General features: G+C 48.6%; 1 protein-coding gene across 13 annotated transcripts in view; it reads left to right on the top strand.

The window, feature by feature from the left end:
• CAMTA1 (calmodulin binding transcription activator 1) overlaps positions 1–20,106 on the top strand; it is a 286,114-nt gene that overhangs the window by 101,867 nt on the left and 164,141 nt on the right. For 12 of the 13 annotated variants that reach the window (XM_061351579.1, XM_061351580.1, XM_061351587.1 and 9 more), the window contains one exon: positions 8,414–8,481. In XM_061351579.1, the coding sequence (XP_061207563.1) occupies positions 8,414–8,481 (68 nt within the window). Of the gene's footprint in view, positions 1–6,380; positions 6,414–8,413; positions 8,482–20,106 lie in introns of those variants that run through there. The other variant, XM_061351588.1, reaches the window with a different exon arrangement.

The following is a 20,106-nucleotide window of genomic DNA, read 5'->3' as shown; positions in this document are numbered from 1 at the left end:
TGGAGATTTTGGTAATTATGCTGTAATTATGCATCATAAATACATGTATCTTACTGACTTCCCTTTTTTGATCCCACTGCATACGTGACTCAGACTACAGAAGAGCAGTCCCATTGGCAGTACTAAAGCCAACAGTGACAGCAAGACAATAGTCCATGTGTTTCTTTTAAGTTGTGGGGTTTAGTCCAGGGTCATTTAAAAGCAAGAATAATAAAACAATAATGTAATGATCTGTGGGTATTTTCCAGTAACTGAAGATTGGGTGTGATTTAATATTGCTCTGTTTTACTGACTTTCCCTCAGTTTGGGGCTTAAGTGGAAGATAAAATCCATCCTAATCCCATTAGGCACTGCCTGACTCAAGGTCTGACTTCGCTGATACTTGCATCTAGTGGTGTTCTGAGCGAGTGGGTCAGGACAGCCATTGCTCAGTGTGTGCAGAATGGGGGCCCTGCTGTTACAGACCCATTGCATGTTCAGTTTGCTGTTTTCCGTGGGTATTTGGCAGGTGAAATTGCCAAGCAGATCCTGTTTAACTGTGCTGTCTGTTAACTGCTGCTTATTCACTTGATTGGGTGTTCTCCTTTCCATGTGTTTTAGAGAAAACTATTTCTCAACCCAGTTTCTTCCTACCAGGTTTACCCTTGAAAGTAAAGCATTGAAGGTGTCCACTTGCTACTTCAGGGGAGTTCAAGAGTGACCAGGACTAGCCACTTTGGGCTGAGCTCATGCTGACCTGGGAGGAATGCCTTGATTTAACTGAGCTGAGCCTTACAGATCTGTAACACCTCAAATGTGCCCGGTGCTGCCCTGGCATGACTGCAGAATGCCTTCACTCAGACGCCTTGATCGGCAGTGGGAGCTCAGGATTCCTAAATGTCATCCTATAATGTCTAATTAAGGTTGCAGTTTGAAGACATCATGTACTTTAATTGAAAACTGTAAGAGTAATCTATTCCATTTTTTTCCTGTTAAATTAATAGTGTGGACCTTTAGCAGATGGTTCCTGAGACGCTGTTGTTAATGAAAACATCCCACCGCCTGCAATCCAGCCGCACAGCTCCCCAGCCAAATGCCTTTTCCACTCGGTGGCTTTATTCTCCTGCGGTGCCAATTAGTGGTCCCTGGGCTGCCACTGAGCCTCTTTGGCAGGATTTAAACCCTGCAGAGGTGTGTTCTGCTGGGTGATGCTGGTGGAGCTGGCAGCAGCAAAGCAGGAAATGCTTTGGGCCCCAACATGTTCTCCATCCATTAGGGTGCTAGACCAGAGGGTCTGGTTCAGGCTGTTTAATGGTATTTTCAAGTGCCTCTGTCTGTGAGCATGCACTGCATTCAGTAGGGGTGAGCTCTGCCCCTCCGTCCCTGCATCCTCATGTTCACCAGTCCCAGGTTTTGGGAGCAGATCTTTTGTTCCCCCCTTTATACTTCCTCCCTCCCTCCCTCTCCCCCCTCCTATTGCTTTGCTGCTTCCCAGGGGGACACGCGGCAGCAGTGGGGACTGGGGAAAGCTGGAATATTTATCGCTCTCTCCTACTCAGAGGCTCTAAAACGGCTTCTGCAGAATAAATCTCCTTTAAGACCCTTCTGGAGTGGGGTTTGGCTTATTGCTCCAGGAATAAAGAAAAGCCTTCCCTTCGCCAGGCAGCGAGCTGGGACCCCAGCGGTGATGGCTTGGGAGCTGCCGCATCCCGGTGATTTGTGGGGTTTCTGTGTGCAGGAGCACAGGCATCTAAACCCCAGTGTTTGCTGCAGGAGCTGAGGAGGTGGAGCACAGGGCGAAGCAGTGTCCTTGTGTAGGTACCACCAGGCAGCTGACGGCAAAGGGTGTCCCAGGGTGAGAGCATCACTCCGGGAGGGAGGAGCAGAGGGATGCAGGGATCCATGTTTCCCACAGTGCCTTTATGGAGGAGGAATTTGCATTGGCTCTGAGGATGTGAAGGTCGAGTCCCAGTGAGGCAGGGACCTTGAGACAAAGCAGATCTCTGCCCCTTAAGGGTGCTAGGAATATTTGGCTCTATTCCCCTTGTCAGCTGCGGGATGTGCAGCCCAACACTTCTGCTTTAGGAAGGTGCAGAGAGGTAACACTTTGAGGCCAAAATAAGCGTGGCCTGCCAAAGGCCAAACAGCTGGGCAGATGAAATGGTTTTGCAGGTTTCGTTCCAGTGATGCTGAATGGGGTAGGGAGAACTTGCTCTCTGTGGCTTTCAGATCAGTTTGTAGTTGGAATAATCAGAATATTAATGGCTTTGAGAGCGGGGGAAGCTGGAAAATGGCTTAACCCAGCTGAGGAGATGCTCCATAATCAATGTGAATTTGTGTTTTCATTTTGGAGCAGAAGGATGATGAGGAAGAAATGGGCTGGAATTTGTCTTATAGCAGCAAGGACACAACGATACCCTCAGAGAATGAGCCATGCTTGCTTGAGAGATCACAACTGCATTAGCTCTGTGGTATAAATCCAGAGATGCGTACAAACTCTCCTGGTTTCTCTTAGAACATGCATATATTTCAGGCTGATTAATTTGGGTGTGTAGGATTCAGAGTAATAACTTGAAATTCAGACTTCACTTTTGTTTTTTAAAGTAATGATGTTACTGCTTTGAGGCCAGGGAGTGCCTTAAGCTGCCACTTCGGGTTGCGGTAAGGGTTCTGTCTGACACTGCTGGGGTGCTGGATCCCTGTGCACGGCTCCATTCCCTGCCTGGTGCTGGAGCCCTCCCCAGTGTCTGTCCGTGCAGGCACACACACATCCCACAGCGGCTGTGCAGGGCGTGCTGGTGAGCACTGTGCTCCCTGCTGCTGCCTGCGCTGCAGCGGGGCCATGGGGGTGACATCAGGGCACTGCTGCTGCAGCTCCGGGTGCTGCCCTGCTTAAATATTGAAGTGGGCAAGGAGCTGCAGTCACGTAGTGCTGGGGGGGAGCTGGTGCTGCCCAGCACCCCGGTAATGCCTGCAGCTCCTTCCCCTGCCTGCCTCTCACCTGCCTTACATTGAGCTGAGCTCTTAGGCAGAAGCTCTTCCCTGTGAGGGTGCTGAGGCGCTGGCACAGGGTGCCCAGAGAAGCTGTGGCTGCCCCATCCCTGGCAGTGTTCAAGGCCAGGTTGGACACAGGGGCTTGGAGCAAGCTGCTCCAGTGGAAGGGGTCCCTGCCCGTGGGGAACTGGATGAGCTTTAGGGCCCCTTCCCACCCAAACCAGGCTGGGATTCTGGGATGAACGGTGCGAGGTCTGCTGGAGTGAAACTGGAGGAAGAGCGATGGGGCCGTCACCAGTGGCACATGTCTAGAGGCACTGTAGCCCACTCATGTCCTGTCTAACACAGTTAATGTGGATTTGCAGTTGATGGCTCTTCACGTGCAAACTGAATCATCTTAAACAGGAGAATGCAAAACAAAAACAAATGTTCATTTATCTAAAACACTGTCAGCCCAAGCAAGAGGGTATAAATTAAACCACTGAATTATATGGCCAAGCTTAGGATGAAACAACTCACATGATCTGAATCTTAAAATACCTAATTGCTTTACAGGGTGCTTCCATTAGCTGATCAAATTAAACCTATTTCCCTTGTTCAAGCTATGAATGTAGGGCTCATTTCTGCAGGCTCTGCTTTAGGTGGGAAAGCCCTGCTCTGAGCCTAGCCATGCAATCAGCAGGCACGGTCAGAAGCAGAGCTGGATCTGCACAGCTTTCAGTATTTCATAGAACAGTTTGGGTTGGAAGGGAATAAAAGCTCATCCTATTCACTTTTCACTTTAAAGCATCACTTGCTGATGTTGTTCCCAAAGCCGGGCTCGGAAGGGACGCGGGGCTGGGTGAGACACTGGGACCAAGGGGCTGGTGCCCTTGTGCACAGAGATGCTCCTGGGTGCTCTTCGGGTGCCATGTGCCCTGACAGTGCCTCCGGGACTTGCTGATGGGAGGGTGTTTGTGGGGAGCCTGCGTGTCCCTTCATTTCCTTCAGCCACTTTATGATGACAGAGCGGAGGCGAGGACGGCGCTGGGGCTCGCAGCATGGCGCTGTCTCATCTGACCTTGCTGGTGCCACGCTGCCTTTTGTTTGTAAGCTCGGGCAAGAGGCAAAGCAAAAAGGGTTTGATAGGAGACAAAAGCAAACAATGGGCTCTCTCCAAAGATAGGATGAATGGGATGTAATTGAATGTTTTGGTGAAGACATTGACTTGACCCTCTAAGACACACAGAGAATCATTAGGGGAATTAACGCGCATTAAAATGCAGGGTTTTTATCAGAGGGCTTTTATTGTGCCTATAGTTTTGGTTTTAATTATTTAATGACTTTGTGCCTTCTAGTGATAAATCTATTTCTGCTTCCCTCTTCAAAAGGAAGGAGGATGTTGGTGTGACAGGGGGGTACATGCCCCGAGTGGCTGATGAGCACCAGCCTTTTGTGAGCAGACAGGCAGATGCCTTCAGAGAGCATCTCTTGCAGATAAAACACCAGTGTTGCTCTGACCGCTCTCTTCTGGGCCCTTCAGGTTTACTTTTCCAACCTACATATAGCAGAAGCTCTGTAGGAATTCTGTACTGTCAGGAGCTAGGTGGGATGTGGGGTTGGGAAGAGGAGTTCCAGAGCTGGGCTGCTTGGGGCGCAGCACTCCTGTTTGCAGCTCCTCCTGCACTGCTTTCAGGGCTCCTCAGTAACCTCATCAGTGTATTTGGCATCCCTCAGGTTGTGCTTTCCTCACCTCGCCAATGGACTTGAAACAAAAATAGCTTTTTTAATAACTTGAGCTGCTTGGTTTGGGCTTTGCTGAGATTTATGACATGTGTCTGTGTCATAGAATCATGGAATAGTTCGGGTTGGAAGGGACCTTCAGAGGTCATCCAGTCCAGCCCCCATCATCTCTTCCCCAAAATCATCTCCTTTGGCCTCTGACCTGGGAGCATCCACTGTGACACATGTGGTACCCAACTGTTGCTGCCAGCCCTGGATGCTGTGATTTGCTGGGACTGTCCTGGGCAATGGGCACAAAGCCGTGTAGTTACAGAAAGCAGAACATGGAGAGAACAGGATTTAGATGGGGTTTGCTGCTGACAGCGGGGAAGCCTTCTCCAGTGCATCCTCCATAAGACAGGCTTTCTCCATCCAAAGCTCCTCTGCTTCTTGTGCCCACCGATCTCTCCCTTAGAAACGCAACATTTCCTTGTGCATGACCAGTTTGGGGCTCACCCTGGTGCCCAGGATATGTTCCTGGCCTCCAGACTCGCCTGTTTGCCTGTGTCCATGTGCGTGTGAGCACCGCTGAGCATCACCGTGTCATCTGTTCCTCACAGTGCTGCTCCAGTTTGAGGTGGCAGACGGGAGATTTCTTGTTCTCCCCGAGCCTTGGTGCTCATACAGTGACAGAAGCTGGCACACGGGTGTCAAACTGCAACCAGACATCTCTGTTGTTATCCCTGCGTGGCATAGGGCTGCTCTCCTCACACCAGCTTGTGATGCTGAGTGTGCTGGTTCCTCCTCGTGGTGAAGGATGTGGCTGGTGCTCCAGGTGCTGGCATTGCAGACAGGGCCAGCAAGTGATGGGAGGGTTTCCTTGGCTTTTTGTGTCTCTTTTCCCCTATTTGTGTGCCAGTCCTTGTAATTGTGAGGACTCGGGGCAGGGAAGGCAGCGGCAGGATTCGCTGTCTCTCTGCTGTGTGTGTTAATTTATAGCGCTGCTGTGAGCTAGATGTTCCTTGTTATCCAAGGTATTTCCTCTGGAGGAGGGAAATCAGGCTGTAATATATCATTAAGCAGAAAGCCTAGGGGAGCTCCTATCCTAGTTGATGTGGATCCTTCTTTTAGCCTGTTAGAAGAATTGAATTATACGTTTTGAGTTGTCAGAAGACCCAGTGTGGAGTCTGGCTGGCTCTGTGCTATGGGAGCAGGGCTGGGAGCTGGCAGGCATCACAGGAACACTCATGTGTTTGATGGGTTGGTGTGTGCCCACAGCATCCATCTGCACCTTATCCTTTAGTCTGCCCAGATCTGCTGGTGAGGCCCAGAACAGCAGCATGGAAACAAAGGTTCTGTCTCCAGCTACTGCAGCTCCTCCCTCTGGGGTAGTTTTGGGATGGATGGATGAATGGATGGATGGATGGATGGATGGATGGATGGATGGATGGATGGCCATCTCGAGCATGCAGGGCATAGGCCAGCCGAAGGAATAGAGGGAACAAGCCTTGGGTAAGACTGACGTTTGTTCACCTGAAGTACTTTAGGTTTCTGACCTATAGCAAGATGCTTATTCAGCCATGAAAGTTAGAAGTTGCTTTATTCCATTCTGGCAGGTTGGTTTTTCATATGAAGAGGCAATATCCTGTGCTAATCTGACCCCCCTAAACCTGCCCATTTCTGCAGGGTTTTGAGGGCGAATCAGCCAGATCTGCCTCTGCATGAGGGGGTTTGTTTCTGTAAGTGCTTGTGTGCCCAGCCATGATGGTCCTGGGTGTGTGGGTGCTGGAGAGGACGTGGGGAGCTCCTCGGCACCCACTGGGGCTCATCTCTTGTTATCTCCGGAGCTGTAAGGTCTGAGATGATGCAGATTTGTAACAGACATAACGTGGGATGGGAGTAAAATTCTGCAGACCATAGCACATTTGGTGGAAATACTGTACTGGCTCCAAGGGAAAAACCCAGGGATCTTGGTTTATATTTCCTGAAGGATTTTAGTTCCAGAGTGTTATATATATATATATATATATGCATAAAATCAGCGATTGGCTCCTACAACTCGCACCCTGCATCAAGCTAGGCTCATGGAGCATCGGTGGCTTGTGTAGGGAGCAATGGAAGTCTGGGGCCAGACTTTCTTAGGCATGTAGTGTCCAACCTTTAGCACATGCATCTGGTTGAACTGTGGCTCCTGTTGAAGCCCATGCTTGGTGGGTTCTCTGCAAGGTTGTGAGTGCAGAGCCATGCTGGTGGCCCTGTGGAGGGCTGCACCAGGGCCTTTCGGTAGTCAATTTGACACTGGAATTAGGCACAGATTATAAAGAGGTGTGTTTGGAGCTCGGTGTCAGTGCTGCTCCTCCTGGCTCCCGCAGAAGCGGTGCCATTCCCATCATCTGCTGCTGCAGTCATCACTTAGAGCTGCGGAGTCGGGCTTGGGAAAGAGGGGATGCGGCGGTGGATTGTGGGAGAATTTATTTGCAGTGTAAACATGTTGGTCAGGAGTCATTAATATGACATTCACACAACCCTAATAAAGTACATAACACAGAGATCTGGCACCGCTGCAATACCCAGAGGACATTAAGTATGAGTCTTAAAACCAAGAGTATTGGAAACAAGATATTTTTACGTCTCGTTTGGGAGTAATATAATTGCATTTTGTGGCTCTAGCAGATGCTTGGGCCAGCTGGTTGGAGAGCATTGTGGATTTTTTTAGCTTTGGTACTATACAGCTACAGCCCTTATATAGATCTGTCTTCCTTTTAAACAGAAAAGGCAAAAAAATTCATCTCCTGGTCAAAAGACTCATTTCTTGTGTGATACCTTCATGGTGGTGCAGCCTGTGTGCAGTAGCACTGGAGATTAAACCACACATGGGTTTGGGGTCTAATGTGAGGCCGCTTCACTGACCTCTGCATCGCTCTGGCTGTCACAGGTCTCTGAGAGGGAGACTGGACCCAACTGGGAGGCAGTTTTCGGCAGAGAACTATCAAATCCCTACTTATTCCTCAGTGTCTCTTTGGGAGAGGGGGGAAGCTTGTTTCCAGCAGCCTGTGGCCTTCAGCCCTGGGGGTTCTTTGCCATCTCCAGGTGTTGGGATGTTGCTGATTATTATAGCAGTGGCATGGTCGTGGTTGCTTTCTAGTCCCTGGTCTCGTTGCTTGCCCCACAGCTGCTCTGGGTTTGACCCATGGAAGTGAGGAGCAGCCACCCCCTATTCCTCAGGCCTGTGTACAAGCACCAGGGTGAATTATCTCACCAGCACCAATAATTTCCTGCAAACATATCGGTCCTGATCTGGAAGTAATCGCCCGTATCATTCCTGCAAGTGGGAGCGATGACTTACGTTGATGTCACCCGCTGCCTTTTTATGGCAACCATTAATAATTCAGTAATTCTCTGCAGTGATGCTGTTCTATTTATAAATATTTAATCCTGCTTCCTGGTGGCACTGCCCTCCCCTTTGCCTCCCAACATGCCACCGGGTGCTCAGTGGTCACCACAGTTACCAGCAGTGTCTGTGCTGGAAGATGCTGATGCTTTTCCTTGCCTTCATTACATTACTTCAGTCTGGCTTTGGTGTGAACAGGAGCCCTGGCCAAGTGTGCCATATCCAAACCTGACTTCAGCTGCTGACCTACAGCTCCTTGCTGTGTTATAGAAGTTCTCTGTTATAAAACTTCCCCCTTCCCAACGTGGCCATGCAAGTGACTCTTTTCTTTCTGTGTTTCTCTTTCAGGAAATTGCAGCTTATTTAATAACATTTGAAAAGCATGAAGAATGGCTAACAACCTCCCCTAAAACAAGGTAACGTTGCTCATGCTTCAGCCCATGGACTCATTCTTGCTGGTGACTTGACTTGCTCATTGATGCATTGGCCACCTAGTGTAAACTTGTGCTCCGTGGCTGGTGATGCCAGACTCTCATTAATTGCCTTACTGAGCGTTTCATTGACTGAAATCGGGTTGATTAAAAATGGAAGAGCTGCAATCTTGACAGGTTAAAGTTGTCACCTGGTTGCTCAGGGTTTAATTGTACCCCTCAGCTGCGCAGGCTTGGAGGCCTCTGAGCGAGGTTGCGGGCTGCTTATCCTGAGAGCTCCCTGCAGCCTCCAACTCAATGTAAATGAAGAGGCACAGAGCCCTCCCTGTGCTCTGCTGCTTAACGTGCAGTCGTGGGGATTGTTTGCCTTTTGGTGTTTCTCTTGCTGGGGTTAAGTGTTTGATGGCGAGGAGATCCCAAAAAGCCGCATTAACAGACATGTTTGCAGTTTATTATTCAGTAAATGTCATGTCTTCTTCGCGCTGCCATAAATGTTTAACTCCTGTGCTCCCCTGGGACCCCAGACGTGAAGTTTTGCCTGCAGATGTTTTCCTGCTGTTCCGGCTGTGCTCGGGCTCACAGCGTTCCCATACGTTACAAAAACCAGCTCTGCCTTTCCAATATTGAGGGGGTTTTCCTTTTCTTCTTTTTCCCAACCTGCCCCTTGCCTGTTGAGCAGGGTGAGGACACTGGGTGAGCCTGCTTAGCACCAAGGTGGGAGAAAAGCCTCTAGCATCCTGCATCCCATCGCCATCCGCTGCAGGGATGCAGTGCCAGAGGCATCCCAACAGCCTGTTGCTGGGCTTGGCATCACCTCCCTCTGTAACCATCAGGGGCAGAAATTCCAGTGAGACACAAGGAATGATGTTGCACCTCATGGATAGTGCAGGTTAATTCCCTGAGTGTTTCCTGACTCCCAGAGAGGAGAGGATGGAGGTGGAGGAGGAGGGGGTGGGTGAAGGGCCCTCGGGGTCTAGCTTCCCCACTGATGGAAAGCAGGGAGTCTCCCTTTGGTGAGTGCATACGTGCCTTGTTCCATTGCCCCTCTTGGTGCAGGGCAGCAGGTAGTTTGATAAAGATTAGAGAAGGCTTTTTCTGACCTGGTAATCCCGAACTTCAGATTTAATGCAATGCAATTTCTTGCTGACCCTTTGCCATAGAAGCCTGTTAAGAGGTCAGAGAAGAGATGAACCAGTCTGGATATATATGGTGTCATTAAACATGAGATTATACATGTGTTTGTAGCAGCACCTTATGGTTTCAAGAGTTTGGTTTGCTAAAGGCAAGGCATGAAAGTAATTTTCTGATGAATATTACAGTACCTTCCCCTGTGTGTTCACACTTGAGGGAAGGAATGTCCCAGGAGAAGGAGGGTTGTAACAGCTCTTCAAGGACCTTCTTAAGTCGTGGACTTGGGTCTTTTCTTCCTGTTTTTAAATATAAAAGTCAATAGGGAGAGTTAAATGCTGAGTTCATACAATGAGGTGGTGCAGAATTGATGCCCTCGCTTCAGCGCTGAGCTGGAGCACTCCCTGGCCTTTGTTTGCTGCTGCTAATTCAGCTCAGAAATGAATAGAGGTGAATTGCACCCTGACACTTGTGGAGTTCCTTAGTGAGGTGATGGAGCACAGTGGGGTTTGAGGACCACTGTGGTGCAGTCTGAGTGGTTGGGGCTGTTGGCCAGTAATGGGTGTTGGCAATGGCCCATAGAGAAGTTCCCATGTTCATGACACAGGACAGGGCAGGGGTTGCTTTGGCCATGGATGGCGGAGGAACCCTCCTATGATGCCATTGTGGTGGCAGTAGGGGGGCTATGAGGAAGCTTTTGGCAGTCTCCAGAATGGCTTTTTTTGGGAAGCTTCTTGTGGAATGACTCTCATTGGTAAACTGTGCTGATACAAATGTACTGGGTGTTATTTACAACAGTCTTTGAGTGCTCCAGTTTACCAGCATGAATTACCAAGCGTCCTTCGCAAGACGCCGACACTGATGCTTCCTTGGAATGGTGTTTGGTTGCTGGCTGCAGCTGTGGAGTGGGACACTGATGCTTCCTTGGAATGGTGTTTGGTTGCTGGCTGCAGCTGTGGAGTGGGCTGGGAGGCGTTCTGCTGGTGCAGGCTCTGACATTTCCAACTTAAATGCAAACTGTGACACCAAACCTAAATTGCTTGACATTTGTGTATCAAGTAGAACTTAACTGCTGTTTCTATTGGAATTTCAATGACAAAGCTGGCTTTGAGTCCCCTAACACTGTGCTAGGTGAAGATGCTTTGCTGCCTGTTTCCAAGTGCCTTCTGTAATTCTCATTTCAGAGTATTTTAATACTAAACATGAGTGACCTGGTGTAGCTTTACCTGTTGTGTTTCAGAAGAGGGGCTCAGCAACAGAAAGCATGGCCATGCCCAGAAGCTGCAAGGTTAGTTTTCCAGCTGGGAATGCAGTTCGGATGTGTTTATGCTATTGCTGCGTTGCAGTTACATTTCTGCTGCATGTACAGCAAAAGCAGAGGTGTTTGGGCCAGCAGCGGGTACCAAGCTCTCGTTTCCTTCCTCAAAGCCCTGAAGATAGATGTTTCCTGGGAAGTGCTTTGGGATGCTGATGCTGTGATAAGCCATCACTTGTACTGATACACAGCGCGGCTGGGGGAGCTCCCAGGTGAGGGATTTTCAGCCCGGAAAGAGCCCCAGTGCTGTTTGTAGGCAGTGAGACTTGGCAGTGATTAATATTTCTGCAGCTCGGAGTTGGTGGCAGTCTGCCCTTTCACATCAGTAGCATTTACATACCCCAGACATGTCCTGACAGTGCAATTCGGTTTCACTTCTCCTACCCACTGCGTTACTTCTAGTGTTTTCATTCCCCTTCTCCTGACTTTGGGAAAACAAGGGTTGCTTTTGGTGTGATGGGCAGCGACAGTAGGTGCAGGAAGGTTTCCCACTGATAAATCCTAACGTGATAAATCAGGGAGTTGTCCTGGTGCAGAGCTGACAGCAGCAAGAACCATCTGAGCTCTGTGTGACTGGGTGCAGTGGAAGTGCTATTCCCTTGCTCCAGGGAGTAGCAGGCATGGGATGCAGAGGGTCAATGCATTCCTATGGTGACTTAGGGAAAACTGGACCCAGCTCAAGTCCCAAGGACGTGCCAAGGTAGCAAAAAGCAGGTCAGTCGGTGACCCATCTTGCTGCCATCATAGATACGATGTCCTGGGACAGGGCTGTTCCACCGCTCAGTCATCTCAACTTCTGCTGATGCTGGTCGCAAGAGCTTGGATACAGATTGCATTAGACTGGTTAGAAATCACTTTTCCTGGTGGGAAATGCACTCACAGCGATCACTGTGTTCCTCTGTTACTTTTTTAGTGACATATTTTTATATTTTTTTTCCCCCCTGGCTCCAGAGTTTTGAAATTTCCGGAGAAATTGGATTTGTTCAGTTAAATGTGGGCTCGTGCCGAGGCTGGAGTGGAGGGCACCGGCCCGCAATGAGATTTAGAGGGAGCAGGGCAGGAAAACCTAATGCAGTTACTGCTTCAGCAGAGCAGCCCGGGGGGATGTGACAGTGAGAAGAAACGCGCCTGGCTCCCGGGGGAGCATCACTGTGTGCAGTGAGTCTGAGCCCTGCTTCGAGCCTGACCCTGCTGTGATGGGATGGGGTCAGCATTGCCCGGTCCCTCTGACACAGGGGAGCTCCATGGGGACGGGCAGGATGAGCTGTCACCTCAGCTCCTTGTCATCCCACTGCCCATCGCCCATGGAGCACACCCTGCTTCTGACCTGTCCATCGGTCCAGCCTAAGCACCACCGTATTTCTTGGATATCTTTATCAGGGGCTTCTTAAGGACAAGTTAGGACCTTGTATATTAATTTTATTAAATAATTAATAGCAAAAATAATTGGATTGTTCCATTTTCAGGTAAAAAATAGGGTGATAAATATTCATTGCTTATTTTATGAAAGGAGTTTCTGTTTCCTATGCCATTAAGGTGAGATTAACTAACAGTGGGTTTAAATGGAGGCTGAAAACAACTGTGCTTTGGAGTTGATTCCCTGCATTAGGTGGCAGGCAGCTCCCAACGGGCTCTGTGCAGGAGCCACCCTGCTGCCTGGGTACCTGCTGCTCCCAGTGTGCCTTGGCACTTGTGGGATGAGCCAGAGGCTCTGTGTTGAGGAGGAGATGTTGTGAGCCGAAGGTGGTGGAAAGGCGACTGCCTGGAGCAAATAGAAATACTCTGGAGACTTTGTTTAGATGTGAGGGTCCTGCTGCCTTACATAGCTCCTACTGTCCATGGGGCCCAGGACCATAACCCTCCCCATGCACAGTACTGGAACTGGGGGTTTGCTGTCATTGCTGCTGCTGGAATCCCTCTTCACACGGCTGGGGTGGCTGTGACCTGTTTTTCCTTCGTCAAAGGCAATGTGTGTGCTGTCAGCTCCTCCTGGCTTAGAATGCTGCTTGACATAATCCCTGCTAAATGTGGCACATCTCTCTTTACACTTTAAAGATTTCATGACTCTCAACACTTTCTTCTCGCTGCTCTCAGTATTTCCTACTCTATTTTTTGTCTTGTTTTCCCCTGAAGAGGATAAACAGTACAGAGATGGTTTTAAGAGGCATTGATTCATATAGATTTTCATCCGCTGTGGTCCAGGGGTGTTGAAATGCCAATAATAAATTCCTTCAACAGCTCACCCCGTTTGTTTTAATGTGACCTAACGGGAGCCATCAGGATGCCTGTCCCAGAGCAATCAACAGGCTTCAAGTATTTCATGTGAACCCTTCCCATGGCTGGTCCAGGCTGGGCAGCAGGTACAGGCTGGTGCTCCTGGAGAGCTGGTTTCCCTCTATATGGCTCAGGAGAGCTGCATCAGTGTGCAAGACAGCACTGGGCAACCAAGGTGAGATGTCCCTACTTCCATTATAGATGGAATTCACTTGGTGTGGATGCTGAAGGTTGGCTCCTCCATCCCACTGACCTCTCTGGAGCCCATGTGTGGTCACCATGCATCAGTTGGGTACAGTTCCAAAGCTGTTGGCTCTATAGCTGGTCTGTGCACACGGATGTCTTCTGTCCCTCTGCCTGGCTTCGTAGGGGATGGCGGTGCTGGAATGCGAAGGCTCCCACTCCTCTTCACATAGCCTTGTCCCTTGGGGAGGCAGAGAACCCTAGAAAGCATGGAATCCTCAGAAAAAGCAATGATTTGCTAATAAAGTGGTTGTGTTATTCAGCAAAGTACTGCCTGCCTCCAGCGAGCCCTTCCCATTGATAGAAACAGCCAAGGAGAGCATGTAGAGTTTGTTTTGGACAAATCTTGGTGTTCAGGATTCAGGCAGGCTCTGCCTATTCCCACATCAGACACTGAGGGAGGGAGGATGCTCAGTTTAAGAGGCTGCTTGGTGTGGGTGAACCCCCCATGCTGGCTGCCCAGTCTGGGTGTATGGGGCTGTGAGCCAAGTGAGAGAGGAGCTGCCTTCGTCCTGGGTAGAGCAGGAGGAAGGTGAAAATGTGCCAGGGGAGATGTTGGGTTGGGGCTCCTGATGGCCAGCACCAGCCCAGCCAATGTTTTCATGTACTTTATGCTCCCAGGCAAAGGGAATCCAGAAGGATCAGGGCTTAATTGCTGTTGTGGGGCCACTTTGGAGATGCTCTTTTCCATGTAAATGGGTAGAGGCTGCAGAAGGGCTGGGAAAACTGGGATTTGTTCACACTGCTTTAAACACCAACAGAATTCAAGTCTTAGTCACATTTTAAAGGCTTTGCAACTTAATTTATATTCTGGTATGGTAATGAAGAAGCATCCTTTGTCCAGGAGGTGAGATATGCAAAACTAACCTTTAAGTTGCTCATAATTAACCTTTAATGATATTCTCACATTTTTTTCCAATGCATTCCCTGCATCAGAAACAACGTATGGGAAGAGTGCCTGAGACTGCTCGTTGCATCTTAATGGCCTGCAAATATCAGCTGATTAAAAATAAACTGTTTATGGGGATTATTTATCAACAGAGTCGTTTCCCTCCAGGGAACCTGGCACTGAGGTTACCCAGTGGGGCTGGAGCCAGGCCCTGCAGCCCTCCCCATGCTCCATCCTTGGTCAGCAGAGATGAGGATGCCTTTGGTCCAGTGGAAGGGGGATGCATTGTGTCTCCACATAGGGAAATTCTAATATTTATGGCAAATACAGTGAGATTTAAATTGCACATTGGTGGTGCCAGAAATCTGGGATTGGGGAGAGGATTTTTGCACCCCATGCATGTGAAGCCATTGCATACATCCCAGGGGTCCTGCTGTTCGTATTGGAAGGATGGGGGCTGATTTGTGTAACAAGCTCTGTGTGTGTCAGGAGATGAGAGCTGGGTTTCTGGTTTTGGGGTGTATTTTGGTGCTGGAGAGCATTGTGTTGGTAACGAGCAGGGTTTCCTCTTACTGTGGTGTGAGGAATGTTTGCTGACCTCATCACTGCGGTGTCCCTATGCACGCTGCTGGGCTTGTAGAGAAGCACTGGGGACGTACATGAGCTTACACAGTCCAAATGTGGAGGAGCCTGGGGGTGAGCAACAAATACAGACAGAGGGGCCAAGATCTTCGTTTTCCTTTGGTGTTCTCCTTCCCAGCCCTGAGAAACCCAAGTTTGCAGGGATGCGGCCGAGGCTCCCCAGGGGTTACTCGGTGCCATTCCCACACTGCAACAATACTTCACTATCATTAAATTTAAAGTTCCGTGTAGAATCTGGTGGGTAGGCAGATGTACCGGGGCGTTAAACTTTATGTCACTTCAAAATGGTGTTCAGGTACATCAGGGGGAGCCCATCCAGCTGTAAAATTATCTGGTTTATGATGCTGCATCGCAGCTTTGGTCTTTTTGTGTTAATTAAAAATGTACCTGAAATCTCGCACCGTTGGGTAATTGCCACTGTGCTTTTTGGTTTCCTGTAGCTCCCTGACTCAGTGTGAAAGGACCTGATTCTTCTGCCAGGGTTTGGTACTGTTTACAAGGGGAGAAGAGTTTGCTAATGGGATAAACACTTCCCTACTTTCCTTGGTTGGTTCAGTGCTGGGTTTGTTCTGGCCTTCCCCTGGGCTGTCTCCAGGCTGGGAGCAGGGAAATGTCCTGCTGGAGTTTGGAGCTGCTGTTTGCTGGGTGCAGGAGTGGTCCATTTCCCACTCATGGAATCCCAGCCTGGTTTGGGCTGAAGGGACCTTAAAGCTCATCCAGTTCCAACCCTGCCACGGGCAGGAACACTTCCACTGGAGCAGCTTGCTCCAACCTGGCCTTGAACACTGCCAGGGATGGGGCAGCCACAGCTTCTCTGGGCACCCTGTGCATCCACCTGCTCTTGAACCAGAACCGACATCGCTGTGCTCGGTGTGCATGGGGATCCCCAGCCCCATGAAGCAGGAGTCTGCTGAATTGCTACCATGCTGCTGCTGGAATTAAATAAGAGGCCTCGTCCTGAGGCGTCCCACGTGATGATGCGCTGAGTTTTTGCAGCGTGATTTATGTTTGGCTGTAGGATTATTGTTTTCTATTGATTCTGAGGGAAATAAAGCAGCAGTAAAAGCTCATCATGAGCCTCCTGGTGCAACGTGAGAACTGGAAGATTTCCTGCCAGAAATCCTTGTTGTCTCCTTGATGGTGATTCCTAAAGCACCGGTACAGCTGGTCTCAAAGAGAGCATCGCCTCACACTCATGCTCCTCCTCTTAGCATTGCCTGGCTCAGTCCATCAAGGATGCTCTGGTGCTGCTGTGGCTGCCTCATGGCCTGACACGTAGATGGGTTTTGAGTCCAGCAATGCTGTAGAGGCTTCCCAGGCTGTGTATCTGCAGGAGGCGATCCCTCCCTCTGCCGATGTGTGAAATTAAACCTGTTTCTCCTACGTTTCAGGGCTTCTTTTCAATTCTGAGAAATGAAGTTTTGCCCTAAAATGATTCGGTTTACCTGGAAACTGCTGCTGCTTTCCATCCTCCCCAGTGTGCTGTCGTCCTGGAGCATGTTGTTTGCTTGCTACTCACATGCCTGGCACTTGTACAAGATGAACAGTTAAATTTATCAACTCTGGCCGAGCCGTTGTGCCTTTTCTCTGCAGAGCCAAAATGTGCTGCTCTGTACCATCTGAATGGGTTTTTCCAGCCTGATTTAACAATGCCACATGCAGCTGAACACCAGGGCTCTCATTTTCACACACAGAGCACTGGTCAAGTGATGGAAACAGGAGGGCTGGTACCAGCAGGGTACTGGGGCACCTCGTTTGATGGCATTTTGTGATCAGAGATGTAGAATGAGTGGATGTGATAAATGTGGACCTTCATGTCCTACAGGCTGTTAACTTCCATCTCCATAGATGAACCTGCACACTGAGGCCAAGATTCCAGGCTGCAGGGAAGTGTTTAGGTGAGAGGGACCAGTGGATCCCTTGGGGATCCATCCGGCTCCCTCCCAGCAGGCAGCAGCATCCCTGCCTGTGCTTCACCGGAGCACGTGCTTCCTGCTGCTGCCAGCAAGAGTGAATTGTGCCCATAGTATTATTTCTGTATTTATTTTATAAATGTCAATGATGAACTAAATTAAGATAAATAAGGCTGTTCCCTCTCGCTGTTTAATTTACTAAATTTTAATGAGACTAATAACATCTGTACTTGTTCCATCTTCTGGCTGGCTGGGAGACGTCAGCGGGTCTGACAGCTCTGCTCCGCTCCTCTTCCATGAATGTTTATGAGCAGAGCATTTTACAAACGTGGCATTAAGCTGTTTGGTTTTGTCTGTGCTTCAGCTTACACCAGTGGAGAAGCTGAGGCAGTGATGCAGATGATGGATGAACACCATCTCTGTGAGTGAAATGGGGGTGTTTTCAAAGGGCTGTTGTAAAATGCAAGCAATGGGTACGAGTTGCAGCGATGGAGATGGGCAGAGGTGGGAGCAGAGCTGAGATGCCTGTCCTGGAAAGGGGATACTGTTCTCCCATGGTTTCCCCTGCTGGCACAGCTCCAGTGGGATGTTGGTGCTTTCCCTCCATTCTCTGTGGTTCATGTGGGGCTGGAGGACCGCTGGCTTATGGAGCATCCCTGTGCCATCGCGCTGGTGCCCTCTGGAAGGTGACCATTTGTTTCTCATCAGTTGAGCCTCTTGCACAGCAAATGGGTCATGCAGGGGACATCTTCCTGCTGGATAAGCAATTAGCTAAAATAAACTACTCAAAGGACAAATTATGCAGGACTCTTGCTCTGTAACAAATGGATTAATTGACTTTGGTATTTGTGGGATGTTCCCTCTCATTTACTGAGCTCTCTCTGGCTGACAAAAAGGTCGTGCCTTTCTCAGCAGCATTTCTGGTGCCAGGGTGTAGGGAACAGTCCCTGCCTGACTTCTCTATTGACTTGGCTTGGTGAATAACAGAGGAAAGAGTAAACCAGGAGGTTTTCATCAACTGCACTTGGGCAAACACCATCGATGCCTGGTGCTGGGTGCACTGGAGGGGTGTGAGAGGAGGCTTAAAAGAGGGATTCAGGCAAACTTGGATGGTCTCAAATTAGGGCATGATGGAGAAAGGCTTTTCTGTTATCAGAAGTTAGTTCAGGCTAAATTAATCTGAAAATGTGTAATTTCATCTCAACTAAAAATACTGTAATGTAATTAAATTCAAAAGTAGGATGAGCTGGGAGGGTATAAGGAAAGATAAGCATCGGAATGAGACAATAATTGAGTTTGTATTGTAAACACATTCCTAAAGGAATTTGGGATGTTTTAAGCTGCTTCATTATAAATTTTAAGTCAAGAGTGCTTAACAGCTTTGGCGTATTTGGGGAAGTGGTTGACTACCTTTGTATTTGTCTGCGTTCTTTGTTTGCAGGATTTTCTATATTGGGGTTTAATTTTCTCTTATCATCTATTGGTTTATTAACAAGTTTGAAGGCGAGTAAGGCTTAAAGTTGGAAAATGTGTGTTTCCACGTGAAACTGGTTGTTTTGTGGATATATATAAGCTTTTAATCTGTTTTTTTTGTACTAGTTGGATCTTTAATCTATAAAATCAGGAGATTAGTATCATTAAAGCACTCAATGCATTCCTTCTGAAGGACGTCACATTTGATACTGGAGCAAGTAAGTCACTTCTATGCACAAGTCATTTATGTAGTTCTTCAGGCTGGCAGCTTAGGAAAGGGGTCAGGGTCGGGTCCTTCCTTTGGGCTGTTTGTGAGAAGGATGAGCATCCTAAAGCCATCATTTGAATGCTTTCAGCTGAAAACTTGGTTATCAGGTTGTCTGGGGACCCTGCAGTTGGCAGTTTGAGAGTCATACATAGCATCTGTATCTTTGTGCAGCGAGTGTTGCACAAGGGATGCAGAGAATGGGCACTGTCTTGCTCTTGGCTTGATCCAGAAACCAAACAGCGTGAGGAAGGGAGATGCTTCGTAAACTGCCTTGTGTCTCATGGTGATAATGGCCAATGTAACTCCTCTTTGGTGATGCCGCACAGGCTGCTGTGTTGTGGCACTTTGTTCTTTGAAAAGGTTTGCAGGAAAAATGCAGAAACCTTTCCATTTGCTAAAAATCCTTTACCCTTAATTCTGAAAAATGACTTTGTGGATGTTCATATTTCACAGGCCATAACTAGATTACTGCCTTTTACTGGAATACTTTGTGTTAATGAAGACCGCCTGGGATTACAAAATAGATTTCCTCTGCAGAAGGCATTATGTGGTTATTTTTTACTGTCTGGCATTCTAGTTAATCGCCTTGTCATCATTAATTGATGGGACTGGATTGATAGAAACAAATAGATTCTATTCCTGAGGCTCATTTGAAAGAGAGGAGGGGCTTAGAGCAGGGTGCTGCAGGGTGTTTGAGCACGTGCCTCGAATGCAGTGTGTGAGTGGTGACCATCGAGGAGAGCTCGTTCACTGAGGGTGATGCTCAGGCTCAGTTGGCACCTTGGAGATCTCTGCCGTGCTGCAGCCCTTTGGCTGGAAGTTCGACTGTTGAGTTTCAGATCCCAGTCTGAAGTGGCTTGCAGTTAGAATTGATAATTAATGAGTTAGTGCTCAGTTTTCAGGTATTTACAGGTTTCCTTAGTGTCTGCAGTCACGTTTCCATGGAGCAAGCGGAAGGGCTGGTGGCACCGGTGGCTTTGAGCCCTCCGGGTGCACGTGAGCACACGGATCGATGGGGGCTCGTGGTACGGTGCAGACATTGGGATGATTAATCTGGAAACAGTGTAAAGCATTCAGGAGTTGTAAGAACTGCTTCCCAATAAATCAAACAGCATCCCTGTGGGAGTAAGGAAGGGAAATAAATGAGGGCTAAAGAAATTGATAAAGATCCTTGAGCAATAAAGAGATGAACGCCAGTGCTTTTAAAATCGAACAAAGTTGATTTAACTGTCTTTTTTCATACCTTGTACCAAGATTTAAGTCTATAGCTTGTCATTATATCGAGAAATAATTTGCCAAAAGACTTTTTAGCATTTTGTGTGCATTCCACTTAATGGCAATTTTAATATTCTCGCTTTGGTCCTGCGTCGTTACGAGGAGGTTTCAATTGCTCGGCGCACTGAGGAGTTCATGAAGATTGTTTCTAATTTCTTTTTCAAGTCTGGTATAGAGTTCAGAGCCATCA

Source organism: Neopsephotus bourkii, unplaced genomic scaffold (genome assembly GCF_033783945.1).
Source record: "Neopsephotus bourkii isolate Nb327-2 ecotype Australia unplaced genomic scaffold, CSIRO-AGI_Nbou_v1 NB_593, whole genome shotgun sequence".
Lineage (NCBI taxonomy): Eukaryota > Metazoa > Chordata > Aves > Psittaciformes > Psittacidae > Neopsephotus > Neopsephotus bourkii.
Note: the sequence above shows the minus strand (reverse complement) of the source record. Positions and strands in the feature narration are given on the sequence as shown.